The 24,716-nt window shown below is 45.2% G+C and overlaps 1 protein-coding gene across 1 annotated transcript in view; it reads left to right on the top strand.

Moving 5' to 3' along the window:
* Window positions 1-314: 314 nt before the first annotated feature.
* The window catches only part of PLCB2 (phospholipase C beta 2), a 106,023-nt gene continuing 81,621 nt past the window's right edge, over window positions 315-24,716 (top strand). The window contains exon 1 of the mRNA XM_044271738.1: window positions 315-610. Within this exon, the coding sequence (XP_044127673.1) occupies window positions 527-610 (84 nt within the window). The 5' untranslated portion in view covers window positions 315-526. The remainder of the gene's footprint in view (window positions 611-24,716) is intronic.

The following is a 24,716-nucleotide window of genomic DNA, read 5'->3' on the forward strand; positions in this document are numbered from 1 at the left end:
AATCAGACATTTCTATCTCGATGCGTTATTATATTTGTCATTATGTACTGATTTATCACTCTTCGTCTCATTGTCTCCAAACCTCAGGAAGTTAGAAGGTTATATCATTTTCTACATTACCTTGATGACTCTCTTTTAAAGTTTCACTACACTTTCCACATAAAGGCCAGTCGGTTTCTCAATAGGTAGCAGTGCTGTGATGAAACAGTCAAGATGAGCTGATGGAGCTCTCCGGAAGCATGAATGCAAAAAAAAGGAAGTTCCTTTGTAGAACTTGCTGAAGTCTATTTACTATTAATGTATTTATCTGAAAGCAGACTATCTAAACCCACAGCACCGCCCCGAGACGCTGAAAAGTGATCGCTTCCCAACCTGCTCATTTACAATGCATATTGAGGGATACGCGATGATTTGGTTGTAACACGTGCTGGCTATAAAACAAGGAAGCCTGAGAGGGATGGCTGGAGGAACACACCTTACAGGACACATGATGTGAGAAGACAGCAAGGAGACATAACAATCCAGGATGTCCATGCTATCACCTATCCTGAGTCCACCAGAGATCAAAAGTTACTTGTCCAAGGGGGAACGCTTCATAAAATGGGATGATGTAAGTAGTAGTCCTGCTCGTCTTTTCCTACTCACCGGTCATAGTGAAATAAGTAGATCCTACAAGGAAATTGTTTGCATTCATTTGCACATTTATACAACAGAACGTCTCGTCATGTTTGCTCTGCTGATGAATGAGGCTGAAAGGGTGAAAAACCCAAAAATGTATAAACTACTTAGCCGAATTTGAGTTTTGCTTTCTGCATCTATGTGCTAGTGAAGTTGTAGCAGCCAGTTAATTATAATTTATGGTTTTTTAGGCTGCGAACAAAAATTATGGGGATTTTATGTGGTTTTCGTGGCAGTTTTGTTGTGCAGTTAAAAATCAGAAATAGAATCAATAGCAAGGAAAACTATACAGGAAGGAGTCGTACATGTAATGGCCTTGGCTCAAAAAAACCTGTAAAACCACCCATAGAGGGTATTTATTTTTGAATCTCCACTATTTAGTTATGACCTAATGAAAGAGTCATACTTACCTGCTACCCGACGCTCCGGTCCTGCGCACGCGCTTCCATTCGTCGATTTTTGTGTTCCTGCCTGGTTATGGATATGGTCACCTGTACTGCTGAGGCCAAAGCATGGCTTCAGCGGTGATGTGTCCCCAAGCTGGATGTCACTGCTGGCTCACAAGCTGTTTGGGGACATGTCACTGCTGAAGCCAGTCATTTCCTGCAGCAGTACAGGTGACCATATCCATATGGCGGCCAGAAGTAAACAAACCGGGAACCAGTGCACGAGATGTTATCACATCATACATACTAAGGCTGCTTTTACACTAGCGTTAATATTTTCCGGTATTGAGATCCGTCATAGGGGCTCAATATTCGGCAAAAAAACGCTTCAGTTTTGTCCTCATACATTGTCAATGGGGAAAAAACGTAACTGAACAGAACGGAGCGCTCCAAAATGCATTCTGTTCCGTTCTCACACCGGAGAGCAAACCGCAGCATGCTGCGGTTTTCTTTCCATTATAGGATGTGGAGCAAGACGCGATCCGTTTTCTCTGACACAATAGAAAACTGATCCGTCCCCCATTGACTTTCAGTGGAGTCCAGGATGGATCCGTCTTGGCTATGTTAAAGATAATACAACCGGATCAATTCATAACGGATGCAGACGGTTGTATTATCAGTAACGGAAGCGTTTTTGTTGAACCCTGCCGGATCCAGAAAAAACGCTAGTGTGAAAAGTAGCCTAAAGGGCAGAACTAAATAGTGAAGATTCCGATATAACATCTTTTGATGCTTTAACACGCTTTTTTGTTGCATAACTTTTTTTGCATCTGCAGGTTGCTGTGTTTTTGCTCCAAAAACACTAGTTTTTTTGTACGGGTATTTTTGATCATTTGGTGCCATGTTTTATATTTCTGGCCTTTTTTTTTTTTTTTTTTTTTTTTTTTTTTTACAATGCAGCATGCTGTAAACTCTTGGCATTTTCTTAGGCATTTTGCCAACACACATAAAAAACACCACAAAAACACAGGGGCCGTATCCGCATGTGCGTTCTGCAAAAAAAATAGAGCATGTCCTATTTTTCTCAGTTTTGCAAACAAGAACAGGCTTTCTTACAATGGATCCGCAAAAAAACAACCAAAAAAAAACAATGCAACACGCACATCACATGGATGTCATTCGTTGTTTTTGCGGACTGCAAAATACATACAGTCGGGTGCACGAGCCCTAAGGATCCTGGAGCATCCTAGAGTCTGGTCAGGGCAGGTTTTTATCTTCTCAATATATGGAAAGATCTGTTGATTCACTAACAGCATGGTGAGGAACGGAGACCCCATTTTTGAGACCCCATTTTTTTACTACAACTTACAGGGGTCTTTCACTCTCTAGGTATTTTTGACCTCTCCTCACGTCCGGTCATCAATATCAGATTGGTGGGGATCCAATGCCCAGTACCCCTAACAGACAGGTGTTTTTGGCACTTAGAAACAAAACAGTGGACAGAGGAGGAAGCAGAAGGCTGCGTCCACTGTGTAGTGGTCGTGTCGGTGTACTGCAGCTCGGCTCCAATAGGCCATACCTCCTGGTCAGTGCTTAAAAAACTTAAAGGGGTTTTCAATAGATGTGGTCATGTGGCTGTTTACCTCATGTACAACTTCCCCATGCTTTATTTTGTTATTTTGGACTCTCCTGATCCGTTTTTTGACCATGTAATCATATCACTCTGGCTTGCTTCCATCCTGTATGCAGCATCCAACCGAACCCATGATGCCCTTCTCCTTTCTCAGACACAGCTCCAGCACCACCCAACTAGTTTATAGCATCTCCCAACCATCTACTTACATAGACACCCCCCTATCACTGCCCCACCCATGGACATGACATCACAGGAAATAGGAAAGAGTTGCATGGACATGGTCATGTGACCACAGCCCAGAACGGAAGAACGGAGCAATAAAGGTATCAGAAATACATTCCAAAATTACAGCTACCTTCATAAATTATTATTTTAAAAGATGATGATGCAAACTGGAAAACCCCTTTTGTTGTGCAAAGCACGTACATAAATTTTTGGTGCAGATTAAATTGGAATTCTGGCGCTTTTTGATTATAACAATCTGCCCCATTGTGTTCTTGAAAAGAAGGCAGAGTTATAGAGAGGGTTTTCTTCAGTTGAGGCAAGGATTCAATTTGCTGCACTAGCCCTAATGGATATGTAAATACCTTGACCAAAACAGAGTTGGTTTTGCTCAGCAGCTGAGGAACATCTCCTGCCCGCCCTCTGACAGCTACACCCCCGAGGAACGAGGGGAAGGAAGCTTAGCTTAGAAAACTCAAGCTACAGCTATAATATATTAAAATATTACACACGGTAGTACAATCTCAACGATAATTCCTCAATAATTACCATAAATTGCAGAACTAACAGTAGCATACAATATCCACTAATACCACCACCATATGTAACACCTATACTGTTATGCAGGGTCCAAATAACACAATACACAGCTAAGTTCTCTATCAGAGACTGGTAGTGTGAATCTTTTGTGAATCATTCTGATGAAGGCAAATGCCCATGATGATGGAGGCCCTGATTCCCCCTTATGCTGTCCAGTCCTGCCCATAAGAAGACCTCTTTTCCATTTTTGATCCTACTATGTTAGAAGTCCTCCACACTGGACTGGCCTCTATTAGCCAAAGCTGAGAAGATGACATAAGAGGCTCTTAGGCTGGTTTCAGACCTGAGCGTTTTACAGCGCGTTCCTACGCGCTGTAATTGCTCAACAGGCAAGAACCAATGATTAATAGTGGAGATATGGCACTCAATATCTGGGAAATTTGCTCAAAACAGGTCACTTTATTAATGCAATAAAATGGTTAAAATGTCATATCCCAGATATTGAGTGCCATATCTCCACTATTAATTCAAATTCTTTACTTCTGGTGTTTGGAGTTCACACCTAGATACTGAGCACCTCCCCATCCTACGGAGTAGTAGAGCCACTCCATTCTTGTTAAATAAAGAACCAATGATTCCCTATGGGAATGGTTCTCACCTGAGCGTTTTACAGCGCGTACGATCGCGCTGTAAAACGCCCGACGCCCCAAGAAGTACATGAGCTTCTTTGGGGCGTCTTGTCGCGCGTTCCCGTACATAGACTTTGCGGGCGTTCGCTTGTCTCTGTATGCGCGATTGCAAACGCCCGTACAATCGCGCATACAGAGCGCGACATCCCGAACGCTCAGGTCTGAACCCAGCGTTATAGTGTTGCTTCACAATATTAAGAAGGGTGTTTTTCTTGGTAAATTTGACCTCATGGACTTGTACTTTGCTAGCAAGAGTAATTTCCTCTGAGGGGGCAAGAGGACTTCAAGTATATAGAGATATGCGAGTAAATAAGAGAATGTTCTAAATACAGTATAATACATATATGTAAAAAACATATATAGCATTTCTAATCCAAAAAATCTTTTTGGCCCCATGGACACAACCTTCTGCGTGTGCTCCTCATTTTTCTCACTCCCATCAATAGAAAGAGCTATTCTCCTCCGCAATGTGGACATGAATAAGACATTGCGGAGCGGCCACACGGATCTGCAAAAATTACAGACCCCATAGACATGAATGGGTCAATGCGCTATCTGCAAAAAATGCAGCTAGCACATGGATGAAAAATACGGTCATGTGCACAAGCCATAGATCTATATAAGTGACATAAAATGCGTATGTGTATACCGCAAACTCATCCCTCGAAGATGAAAGCTTCATACAGGACCAGGTACATTGACCTGAATAACAAGAAGACTAAGCAGTCTGCCGTGAGGAATGGGTTAATGCACACACATCCTGTATTTATTTCTCTCTGTAATTTTTTTTTTATTGTTGATATAAATGAGGAAGAGTACTGGGGAAAAAAATTATAATAAGACATTCATGATGGGTGAGCTTCTTGTGTTGTTGCAGAATGCACTAGTAGTGTTCATCGTCGCTTCTCCCATCATGTGTTGCATTTATAAAAACGGGTGCCTTATGCTCCATGAAATATTCTACTATACATCCATCTCTACAAAATATGAATGTAAATGAGTCAGTATGAGGTAGTGTCAGTATTCTAAATTTTTTTTTTTTTACAATGGAACTCTATGGTGAACGGATGCCACTGTATGGCCTAGGAAGCTGTAGGATGACTGTGTGAGTGTAGCGCTCTAGTACTTGTGTACGGTGTCCGTGTGTAGTGTAGGTATTATCTGGGAATGAGTGGTAAACAGATACAGTATTTGGTCTGAGGCTCGTTCAAAAGTTTGCTATAGGACCCATCATTTTGTAGATGAGACTCTGCATTCTTCTGCATCCATGTCCTCAAGGAGGACCTCTCACCCCTCCTGACCTGCCTATGTATTAGCTTCATGCATTCCCCATGTAATAACAGTTCTGGAGCATCTATTCTGGCACAACATAGAGCCATAAGAATAGATGTCCCAGAATTGTTATTACATGGGGAATGCGAGGAGGGGACGGGTCCTCTTTAAGCACTATTGTTTCGGTAGTTTAATACTTAAGATAATTGGGCTGCACTGTAGGCACAGTAATTGGGGAACATGGGGCAGCAGGAGGCATAGTACTGGTATAGCATGAGGAGGGCAGTATTAAAGGGTTTCTGTCACTAGAATTAACCCTATTAAACTGGCTGACATTAGCGATGTGCTAATGTCAGCAGACCCCCAACTCTACTATTCTTATGCTTATTGATGCGCCGCTTACTGCACAATTTTAACTTTGATGATATGCAAATTAGCCTCTAGGAGCGGGGTGGCGTTGCTCCTGCTCCTAGACGCTCCGTTTTCCCACCTCATGTCACGCCCTGCCGTCCTTGATTGACAGGGCCAACGTTTGTCTTCTCCTGCCAGCTTCCTGTGTACTAGGTAAACGCACTGCGCAGGCGCAAGATTTATCCAGCACACAGGGCCGGCAGGAGGAGACGAACGCTGCCTGGCCCTGTCAATCAAGGATGGCAGGGCGTGATATGAGGTGGGAAACAGAGCCTCTAGGAGCAGGAGCAACACCACCCCTGATTTACACATCATCAAAATTATAACTGTGCAGTAAGGGGCGCATCAATAAGCATAGGAATAGTAGAGTTAAGCACGTCGCTAATGTCAGCCTGTTTAATAGGGTTAATTCTGGTGACAGAAACCCTTTAAAAGATAGGAATTTCAAATGCTAGGTCGAGTGGGAATAGCTATAAATAATGTCAGCCAGTTTATTAGGGTTAATTCTGGTGACAGAAACCCTTTAGAAGATGGGGATTTCAGGTGGGAATGGCTATAAAAGTGATGAGTCAGAGATGTCTCAGCTGCAGACACTGTGGTTATCAGAATTGTCATATTGGTCTGGGCCGGACAGAGAAGAAAAGGACAGAGAATGTCCGCAAAATAGAAAAGACCTCGACTCTGAGTCTCTGAATTTATGGTAGACCTGTCAACTCTCCTGACATATCTGTTAAAAGAATATCCTTGCATTAACCATAACGTTAGAATTGTGGAGCATTTGCTCCTGGAAGTGAATGAATACGGTCTTGTCTATATGGAGACTCATTGTAATGCAACTAGTATATATCACTAAATGTGAAAGACGTGAAAAGGTGCGGAGCATCTCTGAATGCATTGTAATTGCTTTCATTCCTGTATTTGGTGAACTAGTGAGCAAAGAACCTTCTACCATGAAATGGACCTGGTTATAGAAAGTACCAATGTTATAGACCGAGTGGACAAGTGTTCTGTGCCTAGTGATTTATAGTAGTTGTAAGGGGGTACCTCTGCATAACATGATTAGCGCAGTGACCTCTTGGTCTTGGGTTGTTTCCCAGTCGATGACTGCCAGTTAGGGAAGCGGGTGGAGCGGTCACAAGTGATCACTTACAGTCGCACATGTTTACATTGGAATATATAAACAGAAGTGTAATAAGTTCTCCTGAAGACAACCACAATTCTATTTTGGTGGCCTATGCTGTATGTGGGTGTTACAAAGTGATTATGAAATGGAACACGGAGTATAACATCATATAGACCTATAGATAGCAGTTTGCTTCCTCATGGACACCGCTCTACTTCTGTTGTTCTTATACAGAAGTAGACGTTCACAGGAGGAAAACAGGCTTCGCCTTCCCACCACTGTAGGCAGACATATTTGTTAGGAGCACAGCAGATACTTCCCATTTACAGTAAGAATAGAGAAACATTTCCTGGCACTGACAAAAATTGACCCTTAGTTGTCTTAGCTGCTCAATGCAAAGAACAGAGAGCACTTCACACTGAAGTCTTACCCTAGGCAGGTGGAATAACGCCTCATTTTATGCTATTCCTGATGATTAAATATTCACAAAAAGTATGTATATAATGTTATCGGGCAGTGGCGGTGAAACCACTGCACCAACTAACCGGGCTAGACCTAAGGGTGTTCTCCTGGCACTCCTAAGGGTGTTATCCTGGCACTCCTAAGGGTGTTATCCTGGCACTCCTAAGGGTGTTATCCTGGCACTCCTAAGGGTGTTATCCTGGCACTCCTAAGGGTGTTATCCTGGCACTCCTAAGGGTGTTCTCCTGGCACTCCTAAGGGTGTTCTCCTGGCACTCCTAAGGGTGTTCTCCTGGCACTCCTAAGGGTGTTATCCTGGCACTCCTAAGGGTGTTATCCTGGCACTCCTAAGGGTGTTATCCTGGCACTCCTAAGGGTGTTATCCTGGCACTCCTAAGGGTGTTATCCTGGCACTCCTAAGGGTGTTATCCTGGCACTCCTCTTATTTTTACCCTTTAACCCCTATACATTGATATGGTCTTCACTGAAAGCGAGCCACCTGGCCACTACATCTTGGAATAGTCCCGTGTAGTTGGGAGCTGTCCCACAGGGTTCAGATACATCATTGCAAAGCACCAAAGGATCAGGCAATATTTGTAATCGGGAAACAGGCAAGGGTCAAGGCAGGAAGAGTTTGTATCTGTGAAGCAAGTCCTAGGTCAGGACAGGCACCTAAGGGTGAATATGGTAAACAGGCAGCAGTCAGAACAGGCAGCAGAGTCAGTAAATGAGCAGAGGTTGGTATGTGGGCAGACAAACAGAGTAGCACACCTTGACTAGGACTAGCAAGCTAAAAAACCTAAAGTTCAGGCACCTTCCTCCGCGGAAGGTGCCTTAGAAAACCCACAGATGGCCAGCCATAGGCTGGAACATAGCAGGGCACGTGCACCCTAAGGACAGAGGAGGGAGGCACAGTGCCAGCAGGAGCAGACCATGGCCTGCAGGAAGAAGCATAAGGGCGAGTCTGGCACCTTGGGACCTAGCAAGAGGAGAAAGGCGCAGTCCGCTGCAAAATATTTACATTGTATCTAGCGGAAATCCACAAATGAGTTTGGATTTAGAGGAGTAAATGCTGCAAGTGTGTCACAAATTTCATCCTCTACATTGCAAAAATCTGAATCCTCAATTGACATGATGTGGATTTAAAATCCACACTACATGTAAAATTAGGATTTAAGTCCGGAAACTTTCCCGCAGCTTGAGTTTAGGATTATTCAAAATCACATCCAGTTTGCTGCAGATTTTGTGCACGTGGAAAATCTACAGCAGTTACGTCATGTACACTTGGCCAAGAACTGGTGGACATTACATCATGCATGTTCCTCTTCAGTGCACAGACCAGGGGCTTTTAGGGTGGTATCTTGAGATGCATTATTTAGCAAATGTGTTGCCTAATCTTCTAGCATTTGATGTCATTATAACTACATTTTTAAAAACTTTAGGTTTGGGATCTGTTCCAGGTCTCTCACTTAGCATCGGCATTTAAGGCTACCAGTGTAGTCAACAGCATTTTCTACATTGTCTGACAGCAGAAGGTTCAGTTCGTGTAGACCATTAGCATGTGTCAGTACAAATCGTAGTTTGTTTAGCAGTCATTGCAGTATTTGAGTCTGATTTGCTATGAAAATACAGGCAAATGAACAAGCAAAACCTCTGTGCGTTTTGTGAAGCCACATCCAGAAATACAAAACCGTCGCCGTCTTATGGATTTGAGTGTCAATACGATTACAAGTCCTGATTGTTTACTTAGAGCTAAAGCACATTAAGGGAAACTGGTCGCTTCCTCGAAGATTAGTGATCTAGGCTTAAAGGGGTTGTCCAGGGACATACAAGCTCATTTGTACACGCTCATATAATTTGATTATAAAAGCTGCACCATTTGCCCTATTTTGGGCCTCCTCTTGCAATCCAGAATATTCCACTTCAGATTAGTTCTGACAAAGGCAGAGAGCTTACCCCTCCCCTCCTCTGTGTCGGAGACGTGTATGAAAGGACATTAGCTAAGCCTGCTCTCTACTCTGTTATCGGGCAGTGGCTGAAGGGAGCTGGCTTTGTTAATAGACTGATGCAGACAGCCAGGTCCCCTCATATCGAGCAGGAGTAAGCTCTCTGCCTGTGTCAGACCGAATGTAGACGTGAAGCTTCCTGGGCCGAGAGAAGGGGGTTGAAATCGAGACAATGGTGCAACTTTCAGAATTAAACTATAGTACTCAGGGGCAGCGATCCCGCAGGAGGAGAGCTGGGAGAAGGGGAGTAGTAGTTGTGGCACTCATGAGAGTAGTGGTGGTTCACAGGGGCTTTCCTAATTCCAGTACTCCTGCTGTGCAGTGAGTGGAGGGCACACCATGAACCTTTCAGGGACTCTATCCTGGTGATAGTTGGGGTGCCGTTGATGGTGATTAGTTGGCAGGGTGCAAAACATTAGGGCAGATGCAGGGCCGGTGAAAGGCTAATGGAGTCAATGACCAGGCCCATTTGGTTGCAATAACCTCTATTTTTGCTGAATACATAATGGGAGTAGTAATGAGTAGTAATGGGAGCAGTAGTTCATACAGCAGCAGAAAGCACAGTTCTAAGGTATGTTAGGACTCTTTCAGACGGGCGAGATTTCCGCACGGGTGTGATGCGTGAGGTGAACGCATTGCCCCCGCACTGAATCCGAACCCATTCATTTCTATGGGGCTGTGCACATGAGCAGTGATTTTTACACATCACTTGTGCGTTGCGTGAAAATCGCAGCATGCTCCTCTTTGTGCGTTTTCCACGCAACGCAGGCCCCATAGAAGTGAATGGGGCTGCGTGAAAATCGTAAGCAAGTGCGGATGCGGTGCAATTTGTATGCACGGTTGCTAGGAGACGATCGGGATGGGGACCCGATCATTATTATTTTCCCTTATAACATGGTTATAAGGGAAAATAATAGCATTCTTAATACAGAATGCATAGTACAATAGCGCTGGAGGGGTTAAAAAATATATATAATAATTTAACTCACCTTAATCCACTTGTTCGCGCAGCCTGGCTTCTCTATCTTTGCTGTGCACAGGAAAAGGACCTGTGGGGACGTCACTACGCTCATCACATGATCCATCACCATGGTAAAAGATCATGTGATGTACCATGTGATGAGCGCTGTGACGCCATCAAAGGTCATATTCCTGCACACAGCTAAGATGAAGACAGAAGGAGATGCCGGCTGCGCGAACAAGTGGATTAAGGTGAGTTACATTTTATATTTAACCCCTCCAGCGCTATTGTACTATGCATTCTGTATTAAGAATGCTATTATTTTCCCTTATAACCATGTTATAAGGAAAAATAATACAATCTACACAACACTGATCCCAGACCCGAACTTCTGTGAAGAAGTCCGGGTTCGGGTATGGGTACCAAACATGCCGACTTTTCTCACGCGCGTGCAAAACGCATTACGATGTTTGGCACTCGCGTGGAAAAATCGCGCATTTTCCCGCAACGCACCCGCATCTTATACTGGCAAAAAACATGACGCCCATGCGGAAGAGGCCTTAGAGCATAGGAATCCTCCAATAGTTGTGAATAGGCAGTAGCAATGATGTTAGTAGTATTCCTGAGTCTCTCTCTAAACACACTTAGAAATCTTTCCAAATAACCACAGATGTGCAATTCAGATGGCCAGTTGGTCTCAAAGTGTGGTGGGTGCCAGAGGCAATTAACCTCTTCCACAAGCAGTAAAGTCTTAGGCTAGGTCTACACGACGACAATGAGTCGCGCAACACATAGGGCACAACTACACTGCAACATGTGTCGCGCGACATTGATGTCGCACCAATGTCGCGCAACAATATTTATAATGATAGTCTATGGTGTTGCACTGCGACATGCGACAGTCGCAGAAAAATCTATTTTGAATGGATTTTTTGCGACTGTCGTGTAGCAGTCACAGCATGGTGCAGTGCGACACTATAGACTATCATTATAAATATTGTCGCACGACATTGGTGCGACAAAATGTCGCGCAACAAATGTTGTCGTGTAGACCTAGCCTAACTGCCATAAACAAGCGGTACTTCACTGTGGCTTTGATTGTTCTAAACCTTCTGTGAATGTCTGTTCTCTTTCCCTTAGGCCTCTTTCACACGGGCGTGTGCGCCCCGTTGCCGTATTGCGGATCCGCAATACACGGGTGCCGTTCCGTGGGCATTCCGCAGCACGGAGGCAGACCCATTCACTTCAATGGTTCCACAAATCCGGAGATACGGAATGGTGCGAAACGGAAGCACGGAACGGAACCCTACGGAACACTACGGAGTGCTTCCGTGGGGTTTCGTCCCGTACTTCCGTTCCGCAAAAAGATAGAACATGTCCTATCTTTTTGCGGAACGGCCGGATCGCGGACCCATTCAAGTGAATGGGTCCGCGATCCGCTGCGGCTGCCCCATGGACTGTGCTCGTGCATTGGGGCGCACACGTCCGTGTGAAAGAGGCCTTAGGAGTAGTCTCAGTTAATTTGTTCTCTGGCAGCTTTTCAATCTCAGGAATGGTGTTTCCTGGATGAGGCTTCTGTTTGGGCCTACTTTGCAGGAGCTCACACATGTAGGTCTTGTCTCTAGCTCTGCTCCACTACAATTCACCAACTAACCATCATCTTAACATGTCTTAGCATGGCAACCTTAACAAGGCCACCATTGTTAACCGTTTTATGTCCATACACAACTATTTGGTATACGTAGGGGTACATTTATTAAGACGAGACCAGCGTTTTAGATGCCGGTCTTAATAAACCCTTAAACTGGCGATGGTTCTGCGGAAGTTATGAAGAGGCGCATGCCTCTTCATCACTTTGGCGGATCCACCACCAGTTCTAAATGTAGGACAGCTTCCGAGCTGTCTTACATTTAGACCTTTTTCTATACCACACTATATCACTCCCACAGCTTTAGACCTGGCGTGAGCAGGGAAAAGTCGCAGATGGCAGCGCAACTAACCAATGAGCCACGATCTGAGCCTGAAATACACCTAATATAGGCGTATTGCAGTATAATAAATGACCCCCATAGTGCATAGAGAAATGAGTGATTTTAGCATTAAATGACAATATTTAACTTTTTGCAAACAATTAACCTTTATTAGTGATCCACTGGGTCACTGCACAGGAAGAAAAATTGAAACCTTGAATTTAATAACCTGAAAATCACCGTTTTGCAGCAATCACCTTCATCAAACATCTACTATATAATATAAGATAGAGGAGGAAGTTTGGACCATTCTTCTCAGCAAACATTCAGTTCAGTTTCTCGCCACAATATTTTGTCACACAGCCCTCTTCAGGTCTTGCCACAACATGACCTCAATGGCAGCCGTTACATTCTCCTGTAAAATGTTTTGACACATTTTCTCCAAATCCTGTGGATAAGAAATAACTTAAAGGGGTTTTCAGGCTTTTAATATTGATGACCCTTCTTCGGATAGATCATCAATATCAGATCAGTGGTGGTCCGACACACAGCACCCTGCCGATCAGGCGTATGGCGAGAAGGTACGACCCGTACGGGCGGCACTTCTTCTGTCTCTTTTCATGTTTGCCATAGACATAGCAGCAGCGAACAGGAAGAGACACAGCTTCATACAGCCGGGAGTCAGACCCCCGCCGATCTGATATTGATGACCTGTCCTGAGGATAGGTCATCAATATTAAAAGCCTGAAAAACCCCTTTAATCTAACCAATACTCCCTTAAAGGTACCATCATTTTTGGCCAGGCCAGTTTTATGAGTTTGTTTTATAAATTATTATTTCTAACCACAATTCAAAGCAAAATCTGATTTTCATTGGTTGATTTTCAGTAAATTTTTACTTATTATTACTTTTGTCAGTTTCAAGTTATTTCAGTAACCATTGTGGGTTTTTCTTTCTATAATTGAAGGGTACCAACAATTTTGCTAATTGACTCCTCATTACACCTTATGTCCCTTTTGCTAGAAGAGGAACGTATGGTATATGATAAGAACACAATTATCTTGAGAGAGCAGATTGAGGGAGTAAAGCAGTGTCACCACCAGACATCTGAGAAGCTCTGACAGACGTTCTTCAGAACCTCCTGCTTGAGGTTCCCTTTGTTTTGCTTTCGTTTTCTCATCTCGTTAGCCTCTCTCAGCTGTCATGTAGTTGCACTGATTGCATCCCTTTAAATCCCTTCCCATACTGCATCACTTTGCGGTTTATACAACTTCCTGGAGTGTGTGCATGCTGGATGCTACTACTGAGTCTTCTACAGATAAGTTTTGTTCATTCATTTGTGTTTTCCTGTTTGCTGGATCCTAGGTGACCCTGACTCCCTCCGTATCAAGTGTAGGGAGCCGGTGGTCGTGTCCCCTCACTATTATAGGGTGTCCAGGTGTCATACAGTCGAGGAACGAGGGTATGCAATCATCTACCATAGAGATTTTTGCATAGGCTGAGCAGTAAGGGAGAGAGCCAGGTCTGTTGCAGGGCTTACCCTTTGGTTCCTTAGTTTTGGATCCAGTCAGTCGGATCTTCATTTTGTGTCTTCTAGTTTTCTGTACACCTTCCGTGACAAGCAGTTTGTGAACAATCCTGAATTTGTACGCAAAGAACAGACACTACAGCATACTATTGAAAGGTTCACTGATCAGATAAAGGAGAGTAAACACTTTCAATGTGTAAGAGACACTACCTACTTCAAAGAAGGACACACAGTATTTTTGATTATAGCCAGAAACAGAACAAAGCGTTAGAGTTGGAAACAGAACCTTCCTCATCAGAAGGGAAATCCGAAAGTGGTTCAACTAGAATACAAAATACTCAGTTGACACAACCAGCCATATTCCGAGGTAGGTCTCATAACAGAGGTAGATGTGGTAGAGGCTCGCGTGTGCGGAGCAATTTTTTAGGGAGGGGCCAACCCATGTATGACTACCTCCCGAGGGAAAGAAAGTAAGGCCAATTTACAGATGTGAGAGTCCCTCAGATTAATTGCAAATCATCAATTTGTCCAGTAGACCTCTGAGTTGTGACGAAATGAATCTCCTAACATTTGTCCCTACTGTAGGATGGCGCAAGGGACCGTCTTTGACAGAAGGTATGTGTCACCAAGGTTCCTTGCCTCGGTGGAGTAAGAGCCAGTTTTCATGTGTCAGCAGCAGTTGCTGTTTGACACTTTGCTATTTAGTATAGCTGTAATAGCTGATCTGGGATGGCTCTTACTGGGAGTAGTCAAAGTGCTGGGTGGGTGACTACTCCCCATGTTCCAGGCCGGGTCTTGACTGGACTATATAAAAAACTCAGCCAGCAGTGTCAGCTGGTGGTAATTACCTCTCTCTCTGACAGAGGAGCTCTGGCAATCGCTGGATTGGGATCCGAGCCGTGTGCTAGGCTGGAGGCCTGAGTTTGGGAGGTCTGCTCTGTCCTGAGCAATGCCGATCGGGGGTGAACTAACACTTAGGATAACAGGTGACTCTTGCTTTATGAACTGTCTAGGTGTGAACCAAAACTGCAAATGGACTGTTGTACTTTTTTGTTGCCATAAGTATGAATAAAACACTGAAGTTTTTGAGTTACAAACTGGTCTTTGCCTCTATACTGCATCCGCTTGTCCTGTCTACCAGAGCGAATCCCCACAATTGGTGGAGGATGCGGGCATAAGCAGTGAGGCCGGCGTGAATGCCGAAATATTTTTTGGTTTGCATTTTTGGGCACGGTTGTATGTCATACATCAAACCAGCGGTATTACAACCCGTGTCCCATGACAAAATGGAGGCTGTTGTGAAGGCCCTCATGGAGGCTAATCTGCAGCAGCGAGAGACAAACCTGCAACAACGGGAGGCTTACAAGCAGCAGCAAAAGACCAACCAGTTGCTGCAACAACATGTGATGGCTTTGCAGACAGCAGGCGCAACCCCGAGCATCCACAATGCTCGGAAGGCAGTCTGTGCGGCGATTCCTAAGATGACACCCGCAGATGACATCGAAGCCTACCTGGCGATGTACGAGAAAGTGGCCACAAGGGAGAAGCTACCCTGAGACCAGTGGGCTGAGGTCGTCCCTCCGTTTCTGGCATCCAAATACCAGCGGGTATATTTCGACTTGCCAGCCGATCAAGCGGCCGACTACCAAAAAGTAAAGGGTGAGATTTTGGCAAGACTGGGGGTGAATGTGTTGGTCCGGGCCCAGCGGGTACATCAGTGGGGGTTTAAGCTGGCTGAGCCCGAGAGACCCCAGTATTATGACTTACTCCACCTTTTGCAAAAGTGGCTACAGCCTGATGTGCTGAGTCCCATGGCTATGCTGGACAGAATATTGGCTAATATGTTCTGGAGGCCTTTGCCACCCCCTCTCCAGCAATAGATCGGCCAGGTCTCTCCAGGCAATGCCCTTGAGATGGTCGACCTGGTGGAATGCTATGAGGCTACCCGGAATCTACAGGGGGGTTCTTTTGGGAGGAGGGCAGTCAAATCCCGTAAATCTCCACCCCAGACCCAGTGACTTGTGCCAACCAAACCCGCCCGGGATGTGCCCACTGTGGACCCGGCTCCGATAGTCTGCTGGCGGTGTGGGGAGCCTGGCCATGTACAAGCTGACTGTCCACATCAGGTGGAACCCATGGACACGAACTATGGCTTCCGTCAGTCGTTATATGCCAGGAAGCTGTGTGCAGCGGGTACCCCAGAAACTCTAAATCACTTGTGCCAGGTGGAAGTGGGAGGCACTCCAGCGGAGGCCCTGCTGGACTCAGGGAGTCTGGTGTCCCTAGTAAGGGCTCCCCTGGTACAGTCTGCTGAGTATACTGGCTGGAAAGTCTGGGTCATGTGCATTCATGGAGACTTAAAAGACTATCCCACCGCCCTGGTGTCTCTAACCACGGGGGCCGGCAGGTGGACTCACGAAGTGGCAGTTGCCACAAACTTACACTACGAACTTATAATCGGGAGAGACTTCCCGGGTTTCCCGGCACTGTGGCCTGCTACAAAAGTGACTGATACCCATGAGACAGGGGTAACCCCAGCAAAGTGGCCTTGCTCCGGGGGGAGGCCAGAACCCTGGGATCTCGAGGCCGAAGGGCCAGCGGTAGTGGTGACCGGCACTTCGGTGGAAGAGGGGGAGACAACCCACTGAGTGTAATGGTCTGAGATGTGGAGGACTTGCCGCCGGGGCCTAAGCTGGCACACCTCAATGTATTCTGGGGCAATTTTGGTACTGCACAAAACCGGGACCCAACCCTATCCTGAGCCTGGGAAAATGTATTAATAGTAGATGGTGAACCACAACAAGCTGGGGCAGAGACGGAGTTCCCCCGTTTTGTGGTTCATCAGGAGATGTTGTATCAGGTTAATAAGCTGCGGGGTGAACTCATTGAACAGTTGGTGGTGCCCCAGGATTATCGCAAACTTGTGTTAGAGTTAGCCCACAACATGTTCTCGGGGGTCATCTACGAATGCAGAAAACACAGGACCGGATTCTACAACGGTTTTACTGGCCCAATGTGTTTAGGGAGGTGGACGAATTCTGTAAGTCTTGCCCAACCTGCCAGGCAACTAGCCCCCATCACCTTTTCCGCAGTCCCTTGTTACCTCTCCCAATCATTGAGGTACAATTTGAGCGAATCTCTATGGACCTCATAGGCCCAGTACCGAAGTCCGCTAGAGGACACCAACACATCTTGGTTGTCCTAGACTACACTACTCGGTACCCGGAGGCGGTGCCACTCCGACATACATTGGCTAAACTTATAGCTAAGGAGCTAATGAAGAGGTTCTCCCGAGTTGGGCTACCTAAAGAGGTTCCGACTGACCAGGGGACCCCATTTATGTCCAAGGTCATGAGGGAACTCTGTAAGTTGCTGCATATCAAACAGTTACGGACGTCCGTGTACCATCCACAAACGGACGGTCTGGTTGAAAGGTTTAACAAAACAGTAAAAACCGTGTTAAAAAGGGTGGTGTCTAAAGATGGGAAGGACTGGGACCTTCTTCTGCCCTATCTCATGTTTGCTGTGTGAGAGGTACCCCAGGCCTCTACTGGGTTCTTGCCCCTCCGAATTGCTATATGGCAAACATCCTCGTGGTTTGTTGGTCGTAGCCAAAGAGGCGTGGGAACAGCAACCCACTCCGCATAAAAGTGTCCTTGAGTATGTTACCAAGATGCAACAGCAGATAGAGACCATTTTGCCTCTTGTCAGGTAGCATATGGAGGCCGCTCAGCGAGCCCAAAGTCGGATCTATAAATCGGCAGGTTCGGGTCCGGATCTTTAACCCGGGTGATCAGGTTTTGGTTATGGTGCCGACCGTGGACAGTAAGTTCCTGGCCAGGTGGCAGGGACCCTACGAGGTACTTGAAAAAATTGGAGAGGTAAATTACAAGGTACACCAGCCAGGGGAACGAAAGCCGGAGCAGGAGTACCATGTGAATCTACTCAAACCATGGAAAGATAGGGAAACCTGTACTAAAGACAGCCCGCGGCCAGGTTTTCTAGGGGAAGCGGTTTTGGCCCCTCTGTCTGAAACAAGGGAAGCGGCTGCCACAGTAAGAATTGCTGACAGCCTCTCCTCTAAGCAGGCTCAGGGGGCCAGGGAGTTTATTAGCCGGAACACAGATGTGTTTTCAGATCTCCCTGGACGCACTTCCACAATTCGGCATGACATTGTCACTGAGCTTCAGGCAAAAGTCTGCCTAAAACCATACATGGTACCCGAGGCTTGGCTACAAGCCATCTCAGAGGAAGTGCAGATAATGCTGAGGCTAGACGTCATTGAGGAGTCTAAAAGTGAATGGCCTAGTCCTATAGTGCTAATACCCAAGCCGGACGGTTTTGTAACGATTTCCGAGAACTAAACGAGATCTTTAAGTTTGATGCATATCCCATGCCTCGGGTGGATGAGCTTATTGAGAGGTTAGACCAAGCCCAGTATTTTTATGTTTTGTACCTCACCAAAGGGTACTGGCAGGTACCCTTGACGGAGGCTGCCAAAGATAAAACTGCCTTCATCACACCAGAGGGGCTGTACCAATATAACTGGTTACCCTTTGGTGTGCATGGAGCGCCTGCCACTTTTCTGAAACGTGGATGCCCTGTCCCGGGTACACTGTCTGGCAAGTGTTCACCCCCTCAGGGTTGAACAAAGGGGGAGGTATGTAGGAAGGGGCAAGGGACAGTCGTTGACAGAAGGTATGTGTCACCGAGGTTCCTGGCCTCGGTGGAGTAAGAGCCAGTTTTCATGTGTCAGCAGCAGTTGCTGTTTGACACCTTGCTATTTAGTATAGCTGTAATAGCTGATCCAGGGCGGCTCTTACTGGGAGCAGTCAAAGTGCTGGGTGGGTGACTACTCCCCACGTTCCAGGCCAGGTCTTGACTGGCCTATATAGAAAACCCAGCCAGCAGTGTCAGCTGGTGGTAATTACCTCTCTCTCTGACAGAGGAGCTCTGGCAATCCCTGGATTGGGATCTGAGCGGTGTGCTAGGCTGGAGGCCTGAGTTTGGGAGGTCTGCTATGTCCTGAGCAATGCCGATCGGGTGTGAACTAACACCTAGGATAACAGGTGACTCTTTTGCTTTATGAACTGTCTAGGTGTGAACAAACACCAAAACTTAAAATGGAATGTTGTACTGTTTTGTTGCCAAAGGGGGGAATAAAACACTGAAGTTTTTGAGTTACAAACTGGTCTTTGCCTCTATACTGCGTCCGCTTGTTTTGTTTACCAGAACGAATCCCCACACTACGAATACATTCAATCTATTCGATTGGGTGAAAGACCTCCACTTGTTTATACGTAAATTAAAGTGGAAGAAGTTGCTTATAACACACAACAGGGCACAATGTGAAACCTTGGGAATTGAGATGGAGTACCTTCCAGATGTTGAAGTGCTGGCTGGTTTATGGGAGGAGGGTAACAGAGGTAAGAAGAGGGACCTTTTACCAACCTAAAGATACCTTCCACGAAGAACCCATCGGTTAGTGACCACACTCCATGTGACATCTTCTTGAAGGTGGTCACCGATCAGTTAAGAATTCTTGAGGGTTACAAGGTCGGTCACAGTAACGTAACACAGGTGGAGATGGAGGCATTGAGGGCTCTAGAATCAGACGCCTCAATTGTGATAAAACCCTCTGATAAGGTAGGGAACATTGTAATCCTTAACCACCAACAATATGTGGACATGTGTCTTAATATTCTGAGTGACAGACTTTATTATAAAATTCTCCCATCCAATCCCATGATTGCGTATCATAAGGAGTTGAATTTGATTTTGTCCCAGGCGATGGACACTTAGGATGATCAGTAAATCTGAATTTGAATTTCTGCTACCCAAATATCCACAGATAGCTTGTTTTTTACAACCTTCCGGAAATCCATAAGGGGCTGGATCCCCTTAAATGAAGGCCGATTGTGTCAGGCACTAATAGTCTGACACATCCTATAAGCACTTATGTGGATCAGATTTTAAGACATTTTGTCACTGCTTTGCCCTCCTATGTCAGGGACTCTATGGACATCATAAAACGAATTGATGGCATCCAGATGGAAGAGGGCACAATACTAGCTAGCCTAGATGTAGAGGCATTGTACAGCTCTATCCCTCATGGTAAAGGCTGTGAGGTAGTGGAGATCATGTTACAAGAACGTGGCGTCCATCTCCAATCACACAATAGATTTGTACTCCTAATGATGAGATTCATTTTGAATCACAATACATTCCTGTTTGACAATAAGTACTATCATGAAATAAAGGGTGTGGCCATGGGAAGCCCATCTTTGCCAATTTATATCTGGGCTGGTGGGAACGGGAAATTGTCACAGGTGAAACCTTGAGGGAGTATACATCGTCGATTGTACTGTGGATCAGATAAATCAACGATGTATTCATCCTGTGGAATGGTGACGCTGATACTTTTGCCTTGTTTGCAAATAAGCTTAATCAAAATGATTGGGGCTTTTTTTTTCACATGGGAGACTTACCCCTCTTCCATCACTTTTTGGGATTTAACCATCTATAAGAAAGAAGATGGCACATTTGGTACCCGTTTATTCCATAAGAAAACACCTACTAACAGCTTGTTAGGATGGAAGAGTCATCTGCCGACCTTCAAACGTGGTATCCCAAAGGGACAATACCTGCGATTGCGGCGTAATTGCTCGGTCATGCGAGATTTCCAAAGAGCTGCGGCGGATCTCAAACAGAGATTCAGGCATCAGGGATATCCACAAAGAATTCTCAATCAGGCATACCAGTTGTGACAGAACATCACTACTTAACCCACACCATAGAACAGACGAATCCGACATAATTCGGATTATAGGCAACTTTGACCAAGCACATGAACCAGAATTCTGGGGTATTCTACGTACTGACCCGGATGTGGGGCATTTGGTGGGTGAGAGACCAATAATTACCTCCAGACGGGGGCGTAACATCAGGGATCGCTTTGTACACAGCTTCCATCAGTCTATACCTCAGAGTTGACACTGGCTTCAGAACCCTTTGAAGGGAACGTTTAAGTGCGGCAAATGCATTGCCTGTAGTTCTACTAGAAAGGGTAGCATGTTTATGAGTACTCCCACTGGTTCTTTCTACGAGATTAGAACTTTTATTATTGTAGGACAGTGGGGCTGGTATATCTTGCTACTTGCGCGTGTGGTATGCAGTATGTAGGGAAAACCCTGAGAGAGTTTAAGAGAAGCATTGGGAGGCACCTGAGTGACATACGCAAGAGTGCTGATACCCCAATTGCGCGCCACATGATGGAGTGTCATGATGGATGGGGGTAGAGAAATAACTTCCAGGGAATTGAAGTGGTCAGGACATCACCGAGAAGCGAAGAGATGGACAAATACCTATTACAAAAAGAGGCACAATGGACCTTCCGCCAGAGGACGGTGCGACCAGAGGGCCTCAGTGACCACATCTCGTACATCTGCGTTATATAGGGTGATAAATTCATAACGGCGTCACATCCATCTTAAGTACTAATATCTATGAGCTGCAGGATTATTTGTATCCCTGTCAATTAAAGTTAGGGGGTGTTATAATGTATGATTATGTGGTTGTCACCTTATGATGAGAATATATAACATTCTTTAGATATATGGGAATTAATGGATGAAGGTACCAGTTATAATCCACTTATTATTTACAGTTTTGAATGCCTAATTAAAATTGGTTAATCATGGACCTGTTGTAATACCATCTGCAGAGGACGTCCTACATGGAAATGATACATGGATATTATCATCTCACCATAATAAAGTCAGCTGATCTTCTCATCGGGGACTGGCTAAGTATGGGTGTTCCTTTCCCCAACGGGAAGCCAGCTCTATGGTCGGCTTGGTGAGAAGGGCTGGAGCTACACCCTGTAAATTGTGGAGTTTCGGCAGCCGCCTTACGGCCGCTATAGTGCCGGGAGCGCCGCCACAGCAGAGTGCGCGTGTGTGTCTTTGTGTGTCTGTCATTGTAGGGAAATTTTGGCAAAAAGAGGGAGAAGGCGCTCATAGGGTAGTAAGTCTTAGGTATCAGTTTTTAGAAGTATTAGGTGTCAATTGTTATGCTCACCTTCTGGGGTTGTGCATACGTGGGCACAACACTCGTAAGGGCGATGGGTCGGTGCTGCCGGTATCTTCTCAGTTCTTGTTGGTGGAGTTGCCAGGTCTCCAAAGGAGTGATATGATGTGCAATAGGATGCTGTGTACTGAGATCGTACACAATGTGATTCCTCTTGGCGCAAGACCACGACCGTGATAGGGTGACTCTTTTTAAACGGTTTTTATTAGATGACCGCATTTCAGAGTAAAAATACTCCTTTTTCAAGTCTTTGGAACTGGGCAAAGGCAAGTAGCACAGCCAGTCAAAAGAACTTAGGTCCGGGCTGCTATGTGTGGCACGGTTGTAGGGAAATAGGCATTAGCTGTAGTGATGTATGGGCTCCTGATGAGGTCTAGTGTAGAACCAGAAACGCGTTGAACCAGCAAACAATCACAGCAAGCCACAACATACTAACTTATGATAAGATAGGCAGTGATTTCTTTTGATTAATAATAGTGAGGTCGAGAGTGGATGGTATAGTTGCACCCTGATGTGATTGGTAGATAGGGCCAAGACCCGTGTTGCACTTAGGGGTAATGTGGTGACAAACACCTGGCTAGGGTATATCACCACCACTACCCTCACTGAAGACATGGTTCAGATATAGGACAATACAGATTATAAACATACGGCACTAAGGTGCACGCTATTGTGTCTATATCGAGGATGTCTGAGATATTGCGCTAAAATATGTGTTGTTTGTCCTCCCCTTCATTTTAATAATAATTAATACAATGAAGTTATTTTTTGTTTTAATTTTAGCGTCCTTTTACCTGTGATTTGATCCTATTAATGACGTAAATGAGAGTAGAGGAGATTAACTACTGTGAATTGGTGTACCAACAATTATATCCTAAGATATGAAGTGGTTTTACCTCTGTGTCTCAATATTTTTCCAGTATACTGCATTCCCCTGCTTCACATAAAGGGTTTTTTCGGGAGTTAAATATTGATGAACTATCCTCAGGATAGGTCACCAATATCTGATTGGTGAGGTTCCAACGCCACCCATGACCAGCTCTTTGAAGAGGACTGTGAGCACTGTATGCCGGTAGCAAGTTTTGTACTATACTATTATATAAGCTCTGCACGGTGGTGTTATGTAGGCATTGTATTACAATATTACTGTCACGAGGGTGTCAAGAACCACGCCTGACTCCGTTATACCCGGGGTCAGGAAGTCGCAGCGGTTGGCTGCGCGCTCTATGTAAGATAGGGCTGTTTTCCTTATGGTAGCTTTTTGGGTTCGCTTTGCCACCCTTTTTGGCTCACTCAGGGATTCGTAGCTCCTTCTCCTCAGCTGTTCCTTGTCCAGTACTCCCAACCTCCTTATATTCCCCTCTCACACTTCTCTGGTTGCCAGATATAGAGCTTCCTGCCTGGACTTCTATACTGACCCACTGGAGCTGTGTTGCTGCGTTCTCTGGTTGTTGGTCCAGAACGTTTCCCTCCGGATCCCTGTTGGACCTTTGTGGTCTGCTGTGGTCGTCCACCTGGGATTATATGTTTGTCTGTATTTGTCTGTCCTCTCCTTGGTGTTTTCCTCTTAGTGTCAGTGGTGCGGACTAGCGATCCCACCGGCCCGTTCACTATCTAGGGCTTATTTTAGGGAAAGCCAGGTTTTAGGCACGTGATCGGCATACGGGTGAGGAACCCGTCTAGGGACGTCAGGGCAGTCAGGTGCCAGCCGCAAGGTGAGTCAGGGGTCACCACCTTTCCCTTTCCCTTGGGCAGGGCTTTCCCTTTTCCCTCCCTGTGCGTGACGCCGGTCATTACAATTACGTAGCAACTGGCATATCTATGGAAGGATCAATGTCTGAAAATCATGCTAATGACTAGAAAATGTATATATCAGTGGCAAAAATCTGTGCGCCCAAAGAAAAAGACAATACAATTGTGGAATGAGGCATATTAGAAGCTAGGGCTAAGGCCTCTTGCACACGACCAATATGGTTTCTGTTTCAGTTTTCAATCTGATTCCTTTCTGTTTTTCACATCTGAATGTATTAATTTTCACTGATCCGTTAGACTACAAGAGGCCTAATGGGTGGCTCAGGTCGGTGAAAATGGAAATGAACATATTCTAAAAATATCGGAACGGATACACGGATCGGTTAAAATAACTGTAGTGTACATTATGCCATTGAAATGCGTTGGTTCTATTGCTATCCAAGTGTAATCAGTTATTAAAACGTATGCCAGTCGGGGAAAAAATAAACAAAATCGGTCGTGTGCAAGGGGCCTTATTCATGATGAGTGGTGTAAAACTCTCCCGTATTTCAGTTGCTATAAATGGACTATTTTTATATGGACCACACATGTGTTCTGTTTTTCTTGCAGAACCATTCACTGAAATAGACGAGTCTTACACCAAATGGCTGAGATTCCACCATGACACCATTTTTGTGCTACATTGTATTAACATATGTTAAGAAATGAATCAGGACAGAATACTGGATCTAACAACAACATGGTGTTAATGGGTAGATATTCACTTTAGGCAAAGGGCGTGTGGGGGGGGGGGGAGAGTCAATCTAGAAACTAAACTATAGGATTAACTCACAGAGAAGTATGTTTCTTCTAAGCCAAGAAGCTAACACATATTACTGGTGTTTGTATATTAGCTTTCTGAGCAGATCCCAGTGTGGTTAAGCTATAGTACATAGTGCATATGATATGTAGATGCTAGCCCTGTCAATCAAGGGGACGGGGGCATGTGAAGAG

This window comes from Bufo gargarizans, chromosome 11, assembly GCF_014858855.1.
Source record: "Bufo gargarizans isolate SCDJY-AF-19 chromosome 11, ASM1485885v1, whole genome shotgun sequence".
NCBI classification, from domain to species: Eukaryota; Metazoa; Chordata; class Amphibia; order Anura; family Bufonidae; genus Bufo; species Bufo gargarizans.